General features: G+C 43.7%; 1 protein-coding gene across 6 annotated transcripts in view; it reads left to right on the plus strand.

Moving 5' to 3' along the window:
• PAN2 (poly(A) specific ribonuclease subunit PAN2) overlaps positions 1–11,326 on the plus strand; it is a 415,349-nt gene extending 404,023 nt beyond the window's left edge. For all 6 annotated transcript variants that reach the window (XM_069230608.1, XM_069230605.1, XM_069230604.1 and 3 more), the window contains 2 exons: positions 10,015–10,212; positions 11,127–11,326. In XM_069230608.1, the coding sequence (XP_069086709.1) occupies positions 10,015–10,212; positions 11,127–11,161 (233 nt within the window). In that variant the 3' untranslated portion in view covers positions 11,162–11,326. The remainder of the gene's footprint in view (positions 1–10,014; positions 10,213–11,126) is intronic.
• Positions 11,327–17,758: the final 6,432 nt, after the last annotated feature.

A 17,758-nucleotide genomic window follows, 5' to 3' on the forward strand; every position in this document is an offset into this window, starting at 1 on the left:
AATCGGAACACTTTCACATGGTCACGCTACAGGACGTATTACCACTGTTGAGACAACAAGACTACATGACAACCTTAGATCTAAAAGACGCGTATTTCCACATACCGATACATCCCTCGCACAGGAAATACCTAAGGTTCGTATTCAAGGGAATACATTACCAATTCAAAGTGTTGCCGTTCGGTATAACAACCGCACCGAGAGTCTTTACAAAATGTCTAGCAGTAGTAGCTGCACATATCAGAAGGCAGCAAATACACGTGTTCCCCTACCTAGACGATTGGCTAATCAAGACCAACTCCCTAACAAAGTGTTCACACCACACAGATTATGTCATACAAACCCTCTACAAACTAGGGTTCTCCATCAACTATACAAAGTCACACATTCTGCCGTGCCAAACACAGCAATACTTGGGAGTGACAATCAACACATCAAAAGGGATAGCCACTCCAAGTCCACAAAGGGTTCAAAATTTTTACAAAGTCATACAAGCCATGTATTCAACACAAAAAATACATGCAAAGATGGTGTTAAAACTCCTAGGAATGATGTCCTCATGCATAGCCATTGTCCCAAACGCAAGATTGTACATGAGGCCCTTACAACAGTGCCTACCATCACAATGGTCACATGCACAGGGTCACCTTCTAGATCTGGTGTTGATAGACCGCCAAACATACATCTCGCTTCTATGGTGGAACAGTATAAATTTAAACAAAGGGCGGCCTTTCCAAGACCCAGTGCCACAATACGTGATAACTACAGATGCTTCCATGACAGGGTGGGGAGCACACCTCAATCAACACAGCATCCAAGGACAATGGGACGTACATCAAAGAAGGTTTCATATAAATCACCTCGAATTGTTAGCAGTATTCCTAGCGTTGAAAGCATTTCAACCCATCATAATCCACAAAAACATTCTTGTCAAAACAGACAACATGACAACAATGTATTATCTAAACAAACGGGGGAACACACTCGACACAGCTGTGTCTCCTAGCACAAAGGATATGGCAGTGGGCAATTCACAACCACATTCGCCTAATAGCACAGTTTATTCCAGGGATCCAGAACCAGCCAGCAGACAATCTCTCTCGGGATCACCAACAAGTACACGAATGGGAGATTCACCCCCAAATTCTAAAATCTTACTTCCAAATTTGGGGAACACCTCAAATAGACCTATTTGCAACAAAAGAGAACGCAAAATGCCAAAACTTCGCATCCAGGTACCCACACCAGCAGTCTCAAGGCAATGCTCTATGGATGAATTGGTCAGGGATATTTGCGTACGCTTTTCCCCCTCTCCCTCTTCTTCCATATCTAGTAAACAGATTGAGTCAAAACAAACTCAAACTCATACTAATAGCACCTACATGGGCAAGACAACCTTGGTATACAACACTACTAGACCTGTCAGTAGTGCCTCATGTCAAACTACCCAACAGACCAGATCTGTTAACACAGCACAAACAGATCAGGCATCCAAACCCAGCATCGCTGAATCTAGCAATTTGGCTCCTGAAATCCTAGAATTTGGACACTTAAACCTCACACAAGAATGTATGGAGGTCATAAAACAAGCTAGAAGTCCATCCACTAGACACTGCTATACAAGTAAATGGAAAAGATTTGTTTGCTACTGCCATAATAATCAAGTTCAACCATTACATGCATCTCCAACAGATATAGTAGGATACTTACTACATTTGCAGAAATCAAATCTGGCCTTCTCTTCCATAAAGATACATCTTGCAGCAATATCTGCATACCTGCAGATTGCTCATTCAACTTCACTGTTTAGAATACCTGTCATTAAAGCATTTATGGAAGGCCTAAAAAGAATTATACCACCAAGAACACCACCTGTTCCTTCATGGAACCTCAACATTGTCTTAACAAGACTCATGGGTCCACCTTTCGAACCCATGCATTCTTGCGAAATACAATACCTAACGTGGAAAGTTGCATTTCTCATTGCCATTACATCTCTAAGAAGAGTAAGTGAAATTCAGGTGTTTACTATACAGGAACCATTTATTCAAATACACAAAAATAAGGTAGTTCTAAGAACCAATCCAAAATTCTTACCAAAAGTTATCTCACCGTTTCACTTAAATCAAACAGTAGAACTACCACTGTTCTTTCCACAGCCAGACTCAATAGCTGAAAGGGCACTACATACATTAGACATCAAAAGAGCACTAATGTACTACATTGACAGAACAAAACTAATTAGGAAAACAAAACAACTATTTATTGCATTTCAAAAACCTCATACAGGAAACCCAATATCAAAACAAGGTATAGCCAGATGGATAGTTAAGTGCATCCAAACCTGCTACCTTAAAGCAAAGAGAGAGCTGCCTATTACACCAAAGGCACACTCAACCAGAAAGAAAGGCGCTACCATGGCCTTCCTAGGAAATATTCCAATGAACGAAATATGTAAGGCAGCAACATGGTCTACGCCTCACACATTTACTAAGCACTACTGTGTAGACGTGCTATCTGCACAACAAGCCACAGTAGGTCAAGCTGTACTAAGAACTTTATTTCAAACTACTTCCACTCCTACAGGCTGAACCACCGCTTTTGGGGAGATAACTGCTTACTAGTCTATGCACAGCATGTGTATCTGCAGCTACACATGCCACCGAACGGAAAATGTCACTTACCCAGTGTACATCTGTTTGTGGCATTAGTCGCTGCAGATTCACATGCGCCCACCCGCCTCCCCGGGAGCCTGTAGCCGTTTGGAAGTAATCTCCAACATTTGTACATTTGTAAATATATTACCTTAACCTTTATCTTGTACATACTTATTCATTCCATTGCATGGGCACTATTACTAACATACACAACTCCTACCTCACCCTCTGCGGGGAAAACAATCTAAGATGGAGTCGATGCCCATGCGCAATGGAAACAAAGGAGGAGGAGTCCCTCGGTCTCGTGACTCGAAAAGACTTCTTCGAAGAAAAACAACTTGTAACACTCCGACCCAACACCAGACGGCGGACTATGCACAGCATGTGAATCTGCAGCGACTAATGCCACAAACAGATGTACACTGGGTAAGTGACATTTTCCTTTTCTATACAAAAACCTATTGGCCTGGAATTGTCTCTGAGTGTGTTCCTCATTTATTGCCTGTGTGTGTGTGTACAACAAATGCTTAACACTACCCTCCGATAAGCCTACTGCTCGACCACCCTACCACAAAATAGAGCATTAGAATTATCTCTTTTTGCCACTGTCTTTACCTCTAAGGGGAACCCTTGGACTCTGTGCATGCTAGTTCTTACTTTGAAATAGTACATACAGAGCCAACTTCCTACAAGGACCATTTCACAATGGGTGATCTTATGCATCAAAATGTGCTACGCTCTGACTAAAAAGCAACTCCCTGAAGGTTTGCGAGCTAACTCAGGGCATTCCAGTCCTGGACATCTGTCAGGCAGCGACTTTGGCATCTCTGCACACTTTTACCAGACACTACTGGCCGGACAGTCAGGTCCGAAGGGATGGCTACTTTGGCCGTTCGGTTCTGCATGACTTCTTGGTGTGATCGTGGTTCACAGCCCACCACCGGGGATGGTGTTGCTCGGGTATCAGTTCAAGGTAAGGAATCTGCAACTAGAAGTCTCTATCAGATGGTCAAGTTACTTACCTTCTGTAACGATATATCTGGTAGAGACATTCTAGTTGTAGTTTCTTTACCGACCCACCACGTACGTACCGACAACGTAACTTGTACGTTGAGGCCCGGCAAAAGGGTTATTTTGCCAGGTTGACATAGCAGTGTAAAACTGCACACCATGTCTACTTAAGTGGGTGAGACTGTCAGTGCTGCAGGCCTACTAGTAGCATTTTAGTTTACAGGCGTTGGTAACATGTAGTGCCCTTTACTAGGGACGTATACGTAAATGAAATATGCCAGATGGGTATAAGCCAGTGTTACCATGTTTAGAGGAGAGAGCACAAGCACCTTAGCACAGGTTAGTAATGGTAAACTGCACAGAGTCTTAAGGCTAACTAAAACGAATTTAGCAAAAATAGGAGGAGGAAGGTGAAACGTTTGGGGGTTATCCTGCAAAGAGGACCATTTTCCTAGATGTGTGTTTGTAGCATGTATGAATATAGATGCACATACTCTGCATGCTCCTGCTGTCTAGTGTTAGGTCCAGATGTTTGCAACTTGTTTTTCTTCAAAGAAGTCAGTCACAAGACCTGTTGTGACTCCATCCTTAGTTCCCAGTGTACCAGCACACTGTCTTCACCTCATATTGTTTTGTTAAGTCATTGGGCGTGGACATTTGGGAAGTCTGTTCCGCGATCGTGTTAAAACACTGGTTCTTTTTTCTCGGTTCCAGCAGTTCACCCTTAAACCGTGACAAAAACCATGCTACAGCAACTTACAGTTTAGCCATCAGGGGCGCTGGGGTTTCAGACCAGACAGGCACGGTTAGGTACGCTTCAAGCCAACATTCTAAACTAGCGAGGAGTCCTCTCAGATGTTTCTTGGGGAATTCACCTAGGCAAGGGTATGAAATGCACACCCTTTCAGTTCTGCCCTAGGTGTAACACAAAATACCCCTGGAGTGACCATCGCAAGGTCTGTAGCCTCTGCCTCTCCCTGGAACATGTACAAAGTTCCTGGAAATCATTCCTTGTCACCTGCAAATCATTCCTTGTCACCAGCTGCAAGAAAACCTCAAGTTTCCAAAGGGTAACAAGGTGGGCCCATCACAGGATATAAAGAAAAGTCTTGGCAGAGAGACCTGACATTTTCAGAGCTGAAGATATACCTGGAGCTAAGGAAGAGGAAGCCGGGCCATCTGGTGTTCCGGCAGGCCAGACAGAAGAGAGTCCAGAGGGCCATCTTTCCTGGGACCTCTGACATCAAGGAGGAGGTTGAGTTCCTCAAGCCAAGAGTGCAAAATAATCATCCTCTGGGCTGAGGCGCAAATCAGCACTACGTGCTTCTACTGTAGATCAGTTGCAAACTCTGAACTGCCCATCAGTAAAGGCAGAACACCACTCAAACATGAGTCGGCCCTTGAGACCATAGTCAAATCAGAAATGGCACAAACCTTTGTTTTCCACTCCTTTGGCTGTTACACCCCAGCCTCAAGAAGCTGGGTTGATGCCTGCGAAAACCTCATCTAGGGGCACCGAACTACAATGCACTTTGAGGCCACCCTGGCCACAAGGCTCCCAGAAGGTGCACAGAAATGAGTGGTGCCTCAGTCACAAGGCTTCCTAAACCCACACTTGGTGCCAAAATCAATGCCCAAAGCTCCTCAACAGCTGGTATCAAAGCCAGCAATGAAGCACCAGTCCACCCTGCATTTGGAGTGGTTTATCTTCGCAAACCTAATGGAGGTCCTGAATGTAAAGCAAAAAAAAACTAGCATAATTCTTGCAAAATCTTCGGCTCTTGGACTTATCAGGAACCCGGAAAAACTCCAGGAGGACTTTGAGAAGGAACCTGGTTTCATCCCTTCCAGACCATCTCAGCTGTTGTGTCCCTGTGCTGTGAAGAGGAGGCCAGCTTATTAACCTTTGGAGTCTCTTGGCTTTGTCTGGGCTCTAGAGACACCTTTTCGAGCAGGTACAGTCCCTCTCCTTTTCTAGCTACAAGTTCAGTAGGTGTAGTCCATGTTGGTACAGTCTCTTTGCTGGTTCCACAATGCAGGAGGGCAGTCCGTCAGTCCTTCTTTCAGTCCAATCGAGATCTGAGATCAGGATGCCAGGTGTGCCCAACTTATGCTTAGAAAATGCCCGCAGGATGCAGTTAATAGCCAATGGGCTACCAGATTTCCTCCCATCTTATAACCACTTCATGCAAAGTGTGGAATCTGAGAATCCCGGGATGCACCATTCTTCCCACTCCCAGTGTGTGGAGGTCCCTAGCCCAACCAAGAGGTGTGGCTACCAAGCGGGCTACACAGCTTTGGAAAATCAGTTTGACAACTGGTTTCCCCCCTCCTGTTCCAAGTGCAATGGAGCAGTCCTTTTCCCAAGTGTTATCCATTTGCCCTTCAAAGTCAGCTTCTACCTGAAACTCGGCTTTTGGACCAACACCCATGTGGTTTCCTGCAGGAGGGAGGTGATACCTCCTTCTAGAGCAAACACCTATTGTATCCTTTCCTGCAAGACTTTGCACGTCTCCCCAGAAAGGCATAAAGCTGTCTCAGCCACAGGACCCCATGTACACCTAGTATAAGCACAGAGGAGTGAAGGCAACAGAATGGCAACTTTGTTAAAGTTGCACAATGCAACTTGTTACATTAATTTCGACCTCAGAATCAAGTCAGGCTTAATGTAACGAGTTGTTTGATACCTTGGATGACCCACTTTGGTCGCACCATTCCAGAGTACAGCTGAGGGGGTCAGCGTGTAACTCTGCACTTGCCAGGTGGGCGACCAACATTTTCCACAGTAAAAATGACAGTTCTGCATTTTCACTGTCAAAACATGTAAAGTTACATGTTCTACCAATGGAATATGTTGCACCCTGCCTTAGGACATGATATGCCTGCTGTAGGTTGACTTCGACATAAACCGGGGGAAAGCCTGGCTTTGCCATTGCTTTAAACATCAAAGTCGGGCTAGCAGTAAAAATGGCTCTTTCAACCTACACATGACGGGCTGGGAGTCTCATCCAAGGTGGTACAACCAGTGCTGCAATCCCTGGGGGGCCCTCAAACTTACATGCCCTGGGTACCATTTACTAGGGATGTACAGGTAAGCTTTGCTCAGCCACTTGTATAAAAGCCGATTTGACCTATTAGTTTAAGGGTAGTGGCACAGTCACCGAGGTCCGGTTTACAGGCATCAGTGCACTAGTCTAAAAACCAGCAGCGTCAGTGCCAAAACTTGGGAGTGTCCATACAAAAAGGCGCATTTCCTTACATGGTTGCAAACTAAAACTGAAAAAATCAGTTATGGTTAGCTCTGTATGCAATAACTTGCACACCAAATGCATTACATCTTTGTGTTGCTGTAGCTAGCTTGAACGTGTCGGTAGCAATGAGCACTGATTGGGATTAGAATGTTTAGGTTTCATTTATGTCTTAAGGTTAAGTTCTTCATAAAACAATGGCGAGGGTCTCTGGATTTATATGATGTAGCCCATTTACCTCATAATTATCAGTTTACTACACTTGCCACATCATTTCAACAGAAATTGTTGCTTCAAGCTCGAATGGATCAAAATACTTTTGTCATAGTGTGCTGCAAAATGGCACATAACTTGTCTTTTGTTTTAGATAACCTTGCACATAATTTAGTCCTCTAATGCCACATAATCTTTGTGACCGAGATGACAGTAGAGCTCAGCTAAGTGGTGTGGGAGCAGCTATTATTACAATGAAACCCATATGTTCCTAGCAAGTGTGGCTGAAGATAAACATGCTGTGCATGCTCCTGCTTTCTAGTGTTGTGTTCGGACCTGTGCAAGTTGTTTTACTTCAATTAAGTCTTTCGAACCAAAGGATGTACTGTGACTCCTTCCTTAGTGTTCAATATGCATGGGCAGAGAATCGATGATAGATTGTTTTTTTTCCGCCGTCGGATTCGGACGTACACTGACAGGACTGAGATTCGACGCTTCTTCTGTATGTGTTTTTTTTTTTTTGTTTTTTTTCTTCAAGCTCATGCAGTGAAAACTTCGATTTCCACCGTCAGAAGAATCTGTCAATCATGTTTCCTTTTGTCAGCACTCTTCAGATACCCACGCCCAGCAACTGAGTCCCTAAAGGTTGGGGCCCGATGCCTTTCTGGGCGCTGTGTGCTCTCTTCAGCTACTCTCTATACCAGAGAATGTGGAGCTTCAAAGGGTGATGGAACAAATGCCATTCAAGTACTGTCTCTGTGCCATGTGAAGTAGCAATGGTCAGACCATCACAAGGTTTGTAACCACTGCCTTTCCCCAGACCATGATTTCTCCTTGCGTGAAGCTTGTCTTGTTTTTCACGCAAAGAAAGCCCTGCAGTACTGTGGTGTGGGTTTGCTGCCGTTTCTGGAGGCGTCAAGGGTATGGTCCTGGTGTATTGAAATTTGTGAGCCACCTTCACAGGCTCTCTGAACTTGTGGCCCAATAATCTGAGTTGATGTTATCATGCCATCCAAAGTGGCACCTTCACCCAATGACAATTAAGTCCATTGTCACCCTCTATGGCAGCACTGTGGTGGACCTCATTTTCAGCTCACAGACACCCAATCCACAGTTGTACACCCCGCTGTTACCACTGAGTTGGGACTTCAAACTCCACTAGGCATTTCTCTTGATTCAGCTGATTTCCCAGGTTTTGGGGAAGTTGCATTATAGGACCGTGCGCAGATGATCCTAATCGTGCTAAACTGGCTGGAGAAGGGGTAGACATTGTTCCTACTTTATTTCTTGATGTGAGGAGAAGGGATTTGATCCCCTCCAAGGAACTTCATATGATGTGTAGTGCTTTATGCTTCCCTTGCCCAGGCAAGAATTTGCTGCAGGCACTGCTAAGAGTTATCGATCAGCCTTTTCAGATTTTCTTTGTTTGCCAGATAAGCATTAACTTTGCAAGACGCGCATTGTTAAGTGTTAACTAAAAGGGTTGACCCTTTTGTTTCCACCCCTCTGCTTTTGTCATGCCTCAGTTAAACCTGAACCTGGTGGCCACGGTCCTAAATGGTTCACCCTTTGGTTTGCTCTTTGCACTGCTTACTTTGAAGATCATGTTCTCAATTGCTTTTACATCAGCTCAATGCCTTACGGAATAGACTGGACATACATTATGGATAGACTTTGTCTGTTTGCCTACTTTCCTGAGTTTTTCCAGACAAATTGGTTCTATGGACAAAGGCTTCATTTCTACGGGAGATGGTTAACGCGTTTCATGTGGACCAGTCAACTCTTCTAGCATTCTGACCACTTCCTCATTCTACCATAGAGGAAATGAGACTGCATCTCTAAATCCTCCCAAGACCCTCAGTTTCTACATTGACTGGACCAGTGAGCACCAGATTGATGATTAGGTTTTCTTTGGCTGTGCTTGTTCCAAGAAAAAGAAGGCAATTCAAAAGTGGAAAATTTCAACCTGGCTTGTGCTGTGCATCTAAATCTGCTACACTTCTGCCAAGGAGGTTCCTGAGTGAATCAAATCCCATTCTACCAAGGCGCAAAAGCCACTTAGGTTTGTGCAGAGATAGTCCTGTTAGGGATATCTGCCAAGCTCCATTACAGGCTCCAGTCCATACTTTCACCAGGCATCATTACCTCAACTCTGAACTCCGTAGGTGTTGCCATTTCGCAAGATCTACGTTGCAAGACTTCCTGGTGTGTGTATCTCTTCAGATCCACCATCTTGGAGGTAATACTTTGGTACTGATCCAAAAGGTAAGGAATCTACAAGTAGAAGTATTCATTAGAAGAACAAGTAACTTACTTTTATTAGTGATTTTTCTGGTGGATACTTGCAGGTTACTCACCATTCCTGCCAACCTCTCCATTGTTGGGAGCAGTCATGCAACTTTTAATAATGTCCCCAGTTAGTTTTGCTGCACCGCTAGTTCTGTCAGTCTCATCTCTGCCTCAGTGAATGTGGAAAAAAGATCAAGATTTGACATCAGCGCCCCAGAACGGCTGCTTTTATGGCTCGATGTTGTCACTACTGTTTTGATCCTGGAGCAGAGGAGCCACCTGTTGGCACAGTAGAACTGTTATACTCTTTGGATCCAGTCTTGCACCTGGAAAAGATTCTGGGGGTGAGGAATCTGCAGGTGGAGTTGCCACCCAAAAAATTCTTATTAAAAGTAAGTACCTTGTTCATCATTGAAACTTAAAACAATACACACCATTAAAAGCATACTGAAAATCTGTAATGGAATGTTTGTAGAATGGTGACGTTATAAACTAAAAACATCTTCCACTGTTTTGGCATCTTGTATGTTGTTGTAAAACTGAAGGTTTTTCCTTCCATTTTCTTTGCTCCTCCTTCACCTTTTTCAATTTCCCAGAGCTGAAGATCCAGGGAGAGACTCACGACAGTATTGAGGACGCCCGCACAGCACTGTCGCTGTACAGGCGGTATTTGAAGCTGAGCAAGAATGGCACAGATCCTGATGCTTTTCGCAAGGTGCTGAAGAGCCTCTATGAGAAAGGTCGCAAGATGGACTGGAAGGTTCCAGAACCCGAGACTCAAAACAGCCCAAAAAGTAAACGCACCGCCTGGTCCTTCTATGTTGATTCTTATAGATGATTGACTGGGGGGAGGGTGCAAAATCTGTTTCTGAATACAGGTGGAATATCTGTTTTAACTAGGATATAACAAGCTTGTTGGACCAAGTAGCGCACCAAAATATACAATCATGGTAGATGCACATATGTTTAGAAATGCATAAATTTGGAAGGGTGGGTTTTTGCTTAAAGTATGTAGAAGTGCGATCACTAGCCGTGCTTTATGGGTATTTGTGCATGTTGGGCAGGCCTTTGTTCTGAAGATCTAGGAATGTAGTTGATAATTTGTGCTTGGAAATGTAGACGTTTCTTTGGTGAACATATGCTTTGAGATGAGGAGCTTGTTCAATAGATTGGTATATAACCATTTAGAAGCCTGTAAGGGTACACGTGCGCCCTGATATGGGGGCCTGGTAAATAAATTGTGCTTGGAGACATATGATCATACAGACTGGTATGCTAAATTCCTTCTTGGAGACATGATTTCTGCTTTTTGAAAGTGGATTTGTGTTTGAAGCTATAGGATCCTGTTACTCCAAGGTGCCTGTAGATATCGCCACTTGTGCATGGAGATGTAGAAGCTTGTTCAGTAGATTTGTTCTTGGTAATGGCACTCACTTGACAACACTTGCTTGTTTTGGGATATAGAACCCTGTATTCGGGAACCTTTTCTCTGGACTTGTGCTTAGAGTTAGACGACCTTATTTCATAAGCTTGCACTTGAAGTTACAGGAACGTGCACAAAGGGCTTGTTGCAATAAAAGTTGATTGCACATCAGTCCCCAAGATACAGCTCATACACAGTCTTTGTGTTCGGGTTATGAGCCTTCCCCTCTCTGGGATGTATAAATGTGTTTGTCTCTGAACTCACAATCTCTCTTTATCTTCACAGGCTCTCCTCTGTACTCGGCAGTGATGGGGCTCTGAAATAAAGAAGCCACTTCAGCTCTGAATTTTGTAGTGTTTTTAAAGGGAGTTAGTGACCTCTGTTTTATAATTTTATTTGTAATGGACACTTGAATGATACGGACGTTCTGTGAACGCCAATAAATCTGTCTGCTAAAGTAATAAAGGAGTTTTTTGTTCTTTCAACAGTGTCACGAGTGTTGCCCTTTATTGAAAGCTGGGAGATTTGATTGTATTTTAGTGCTGGTGATGGTTGTCTGGATAATGTGCAAAAGAAGCAAGTGTGCGCATAACTCGTACAACCCAGTAGTTTGGAAGTACAAACTTTCCATAGAGAAAAAAGGCAGAGAATGACAACGGGAGTGTCCATTTCCTTCATGGAGAGGGGCCTGCCCTAGGTCACACTGGCAAACATTTCTCCTCTTGGGAAGATTATAATTATCTACCGAAAAGTAATTGTGGAACATTGATAAAATTATAAAAGAGTGAGAAGGCTTTAGGATTTTGACAGAGAACTAGAGAGAAAAATCAAATACAGAACTGGTTAGTGCGAGCTCATAGTTGTTAGCAGTAATAGGCAATAGTGTAAGAGACACAGAACAGAGTAAGATGCAAGATACAGCAGTTTATGAAAAGAGAGAAACTAAGCCAAGAGACCATGGCAAAGATGTACAGTGACTGACCCAGTCATCTAGAATACGGGGTAAGAGCACTTTGACACTTAAACCTAAGGACTCCTTCAGCACACTGCACCGATACACACAGGTCATGAGCAAACTTTGGAGTATAATACAGGGAGGCAGGGAAGGTGAGATCACTAATCAGGGTTGCATTATAAGCTGCAAGGAACAATTTACTAGAAAGTCCGGAGAAAGTGTTGCACAGCCCAATCTGAAAGGTGTGGTGCGAAGACATGGGAATATCAGGGGTGCATGTATCAGCAGCTTCTGCATGCTGACCAGGTGAAGTGTGGCTCCACTGACGGTTTAGATAAACCCTGGCCATAGCCAGGAAGAGAAGCTCTCCGACCATTTGAAGGATATATTATGGTGGAAACTTTGAGATTGCCTACACTCCCTCCTGCATACAGGAAAAAGCACATTGTGGTCCGAGTTGAAATACCAGATTGATTGTTAGACTTAAACAGCACCCCGCAGAGTGAGATTTGGTGAGTTTGTGCATCATCCCCAAAGAGCACTGTTTTGGAACCTACCCCTCCATACCGCAAGCTGGTGGTGTCGGATCCGTGTTGAAGCAGCTGCGTAACTTTAAATGCTTTATGTGCCAGAGAAAAAATTGTTGAGGAATGGAGGGTATTTCAAGAGAAGCACAAGTTAAGACCCTTTACAGAGAATGCTGTAATTAGGTGTGGAAACGAAGTCCAGGAACACGTGTTGTAACAAGCATTTGCAATCCAAAGGGTCTTGTATCTGCTTGAGTTAGAGCTATTGGTGTTGTAAATTCATAACTGGACCTTTATTGCCAAATAAATTAGTCAACCCTGCTTCATAATTGGGTCTTTAATTGCCACATAATTCCGATGTCCCTGCATATAACCAAAGCACTTCCATTTACTTTCTTCCTCTATCTGCAGCCAAAAATAAAAATGTTGCCATTTAGCATCCTAATTTAAATCTGCCATGCTAATTCCAGTAGAATACCACATTCACTAAGCCACCATCAGAGTTTCTGGCTGGCAACACAATTCCTAAAACAAGACAGCCATGGGGGAGTAACAAGAGAAATAAACTAGAAAGGTCACCCAAACATATCAAGAGTGTTCAAACAGTCATAGTGTATTAAGGTTATTAAGTTGGCCTGGATCATGGTCATAATTGCAAAAAGGATAGATTAATAAAACATATACAATTATCATATTAACACAACAAAAACCTTTATCAGAAATAAATGTTTGGCATTAGACTGTAATGCTCAAAACTGTGGTGTCTTGAAGACACCACAATGAAAATAGTATTTGTAGGAAACATGGTCATGTTACCATATAGTTAGTCCCTGGAGTGCATACCCACACGAAAAGAAAATGACTGAAAGTATTGCAGTGTAACCATATATTTAGCCCCTAGAGGGCGTAATACATTAAGCATTTTCAGGGCTAGCAGGCCTAATGCAATGATATTACAAACAACCCCCTTAAAACATAAACTACTCTCAGCTGTAAAACAAATGCTCCAGCATGACCGCATTTAAAGACACTGAATGGAGGAAGGGGTTATTGTTTTGAGGTCCCCACTAACCTAGTGTGAGGGCCCAGAGAAGATCTAGACAGAGCAGGTTATGGTGAACATTTTGAAAGGGTCCCTTTGTCCTAGGACCACTATAGGCTGAGTTACGAGCAAAAATGTTTTGTAAAAGAATGCCCTACAAAGCATTATGGGACAACAGAGCGCAGCAAACATTGTAGTATGTTGACTGCAATGCTCTGAACAGCCCCTAGAGGACACCACAATAAAAATATAATTTGCAAGAAACATGGTCATGTAACCATATAATTATCCCCTAAAAGGCATAACCACATGAAAATAGAGTGGCACAAAGTAATGTAGTGCAGCCATTTGTTTAGCCCCTAAAGGGTGCAGTGCTTTACACGTTTTCAGGCCTACTGCAATACTAAGGCCCTTTGAACACAAACTACTCCAAGCTGTAAAACAAACGTTCCAGCCATAAGAGAGCTTAAAAATTAACTGAATGTTGGGAGTGGTTATTATTTCTGGGGTCTCCACTAACTTAGTGTGGGGACCCAGAGATGACCCAAACAGAAAGTGTCATACTGAACATTTTGGTAGTGGGCCCATTGACCTAGGACCACCACAGGCTGTGTTATGGGCAACAATGTATTGAAAACGAATGCTTGCAAAGCATTATGGGGTGACTTTTCCAGAGTGCAGTGAATATTGTAGTATCAGTTCTCCTGCTGTGCCGGGAGAGCCTCTTTGTGGATTTCTATGAATTTTTTTTTTTTTAGTAATGCATTTATCAATTAGAAGTGTTGTTGGGAAAGCTATGAAACGTAAAGGAGAGAGCCAAAAGAAATGAATCAGAGTATGAACAATGTGACCAGCATTCCAATACCGGCAATGGAGTTTGTGCTGTTGGCGCTGTTCTCGCTGTGAGGGCCATGGCTGCCCTGGAGCATGAAGGAGAGAGAGAAAAGAAAAAAAATAGTTCCCCCTTGCTGAAGTATAACGGCAGTCGTGCTATATTCCATGTTACAGGGTCAGTCTGCAAGGTGGTAACCAAGATCCCCCACCCCCCCAAGACGGGAAAATGTAAAGCATTTACCAATGACATTAAGGGATTTTTGAAAGGCTGGCCCACAAACAAGTGAAAGTGATGGGCGGGAGTTGGTGGGCGTGGTTAAAAACCCACAATACAAACAGGTCAAAGCGCTTGTGTGCTCCGCTAAATTCAAAGAATACTGCTCCCGATACAAATGGTGTTGTCTATCTCTTGTCACACCATCTGTCCCCTTGTCACCTGCTGCCCATCATTGGCATACTGTCGACTGCTCCCGCGTCAGTTGCTTAGTTGGCTGTCCGCCAATCATAGTAATCCCGCTAGGCCCCAAGTTTGACTAAACTCGCACCTACTCAGCTCCAGGATACCTTCATGTGTGATAGTGCACTCTACATGTATGCGTAACCTTAGATAATTTCAACACGGCCATTGTTCAGATTCCAGTGGACCTTTTGAACTCTTTGCAAGGCATGCTACTGACTTTTGCTCATCCCTTTTACTCTGATTCTGCTCTAGATGCTCTCCCAGTATCTACTTGCTGAACCTGTTCTTCAGCCTCCTCAATTACCTTTGGCTGTGACCCCTTAGGGGAAGCCTGAGTTCACTTACCCTACTTTTCCTGTCCCTCAGCAGCCTCATACCGCTCCAAGATGGTCAAACCTTCAAGACTTTTCCAGACCGGGTAGCTGTTGGGCAGGTTTACGTCACTGGAATATTCTCCAGCTAGCCGTCATCCATTTAGGAATGAGGCAATGATGGGCAAATATAGGTGGCTGAAAAGTACCTTTTATACCACAAGTTCAGGCAAAAGCGATGGACATACCTTTTGAGTTAAGACAATGTCTTTGGGAAACTGAAGGCTGTGGAGATTTCATCAATAAAACCTGACCTGGACAGAGCCAAATCTTTGTTCTCTACCATTTTTTAAAGTATCCTTTGCTATAGACGCCAGCCCCATTAGGCTCTTCTCATCATGGAAGTAATTTTGATCCTTGCCGAGAACAGTGATTTTGCCATGGCTCTCATTTATACAACCAGCCACAGAAGCAGCAGAGGAATCCAGGCAAACAAGGCTAGCACAGAATACAAGGTCAGTCCTCTTGTCATCATGGACACTCCAAGTAAGCCTGGCTCCAGCTTGCTCTCCGTTCCCATGTACTCTGCCGGTGGGTAGAGGTGCAGAATTCAGTAGGATTATCATAACTAACAGGAGATGAAGGAGAGGTGGGTGCTCAACATCATTCAACATGGTGCTCACTTTGGTGTTCATAGATAACGCCTACAGGAAGTTCACAAGTATGCTTAAGATCTGAAGACTGAAAAATCCATCACAGATGCTGTGCCCAAAGTGCAGTCGGCCAGGGATAGTACAGCTCATTTGTTGTGCTCAAGGAGAATAAAGAATGACCACCCCCATATTAGATCTGTGCAAAGTCAACATATGTTTGAAAAAAAGAAGAGTTCCCACACGATCATTGTTCCTAAAATTCATACTTTTGTCAGCGGGGTGACTTTTGACCATTAATTGGTCTAGAAGATACCTATTTCAATGCCTCAATTCATCCACGTCATCAAGAATACCTGCCCTCATCGCAGACAGACATCACTACCGGTTCAAAGCCCTAAAAATTTCTCAGATCTTCCTCTCACACATTTGTCAAGTGTATGGCACCAGTGGTGCCCCATCTGCAGAGGCAAGGGCTAAGCATTTTCTTGTATCTCCATGATTGACTCATCCTAGAACACTTGTACTCTGCAGTCTAACAGGCAACATTAAACTCCTGGTAACATTCGGCCTCGCTCTCATTGTGAAAAAGCCTAGTCTTGATGTCATGGCAAGGGTTTTCTTGGATGCTATAATTGTTCCCATTGAAGGAATTGTGTATGGTTTCCAGTGAAGGGATTCAGAAGGTCGTAGCCTAAGCTCTCACAGAGGTGTTGCAGTCAGAAAGCTCAAGAGACTCTTATCTTAGGCTGCATGTTATCCTGCATCCAGTTTTTGCGGCAGTGCTCTCGCCTCATGAGATTAGTTATGAGGCACCAGAACATGCACTGATTTGAAGTTGACTGAGACCGTGATAAATGCATCACAATTTCTCTACAGATACTAGTGACGTGCTACATTTTACATCACATGCAGTACATTGGAGCCCTCACTTTAGGGTAAATTGTGCTACATTTACATAGGGATTCATTACTTTGCCTCTGATTAGCATGTTTTAGGCACAGTTTAAAATAAAGAAAAAGGCACAAGCAATGTGAAGCACTAAAATGAGTGATTGTCTTTGCCTGGAAGGCAGAAGGTAGGGTGAAAGCCCTGTACTCAACCCATGCTTAATACGGTCAAAGGCCATGGTGCGATTCCTCACTTTATGAATGCCTCTAGAGAACAGACTGGATCAGGATTTTTATCAGCATTGCTCCCCTATGTCTGCAAGTGGCGTTATGGGGCTCTGCATCAACTTCATACCACCCTAAAAGTGAAGCTGGAGTCACATATATGCACCACCGCTGTACATTGATGTCAGTTCCTTTCCTTCCGTGCCTTCAGATGTCGATCTATTAATTAACTTTTTTAGTTTTTTTGGCAGTTTTCTGCAAATTTCCTATAGTCTGCTTTGAAGACTGCAGAGTTTAAATGTTGTAGGGACTGTCACAAGCAGTCTGATGCATTCCCACCAAGTATGTCTCTGGGGCATAGGTGCTTTGACTGAGTACTAGGGGACCCGCACCTGGGTAGATCCCAAAGCAATCCAGGACCACGAAGCCAATCTGTACATCACCACACCAAACACTGTCAGAAGGTGCATAAGGGCAATTCCCATTCAATGTAATTCTCCTTCCTGTTCTCTAGGCCATTTCCGCTAAAGGTTTTTTTTCACACTCCAAGTTGTCAAGTAGGTCCACATGAAAAAAAAAAAAGAAAAACACAAGAAGTTGGTGTGACTATCCTTTGTCTCGTCACTCATCCAGAGAAGTCGCACGGACATCAAGGTGCCTATTGGTCTCATCTCTTACCTACAGAGAAACCAATTCCACACCTCAAACCAATGCAATTTGAATTCACAGGTCCATTGCTGAAACTGCAGCAAGTGGAGGCTTTTAAAGAAGCCACGTTGCACAGCTTCAACACCCTCCTGGCTCCCTTTGGTGCTCCTTCTGTCCCCAAGGTTCCAAGGAGGACTCTAGGTAGGCTACCACCAGCAGATAAGTCTTTAACGTTGTCCGGGTGTCACCACTGTGTGGGGGTCTATCCTGGCTTCTAATCCAACACCACGTTTTGCTCTGGTCTGTTTGGGGGTGAAGCCAGCACTGATGCTGCCAATGCTGAAGCAAGAACCCATTATTTTATCGGACTCTGGT

The sequence above is a fragment of the Pleurodeles waltl genome, chromosome 4_2 (genome assembly GCF_031143425.1).
Source record: "Pleurodeles waltl isolate 20211129_DDA chromosome 4_2, aPleWal1.hap1.20221129, whole genome shotgun sequence".
Taxonomy (NCBI): domain Eukaryota; kingdom Metazoa; phylum Chordata; class Amphibia; order Caudata; family Salamandridae; genus Pleurodeles; species Pleurodeles waltl.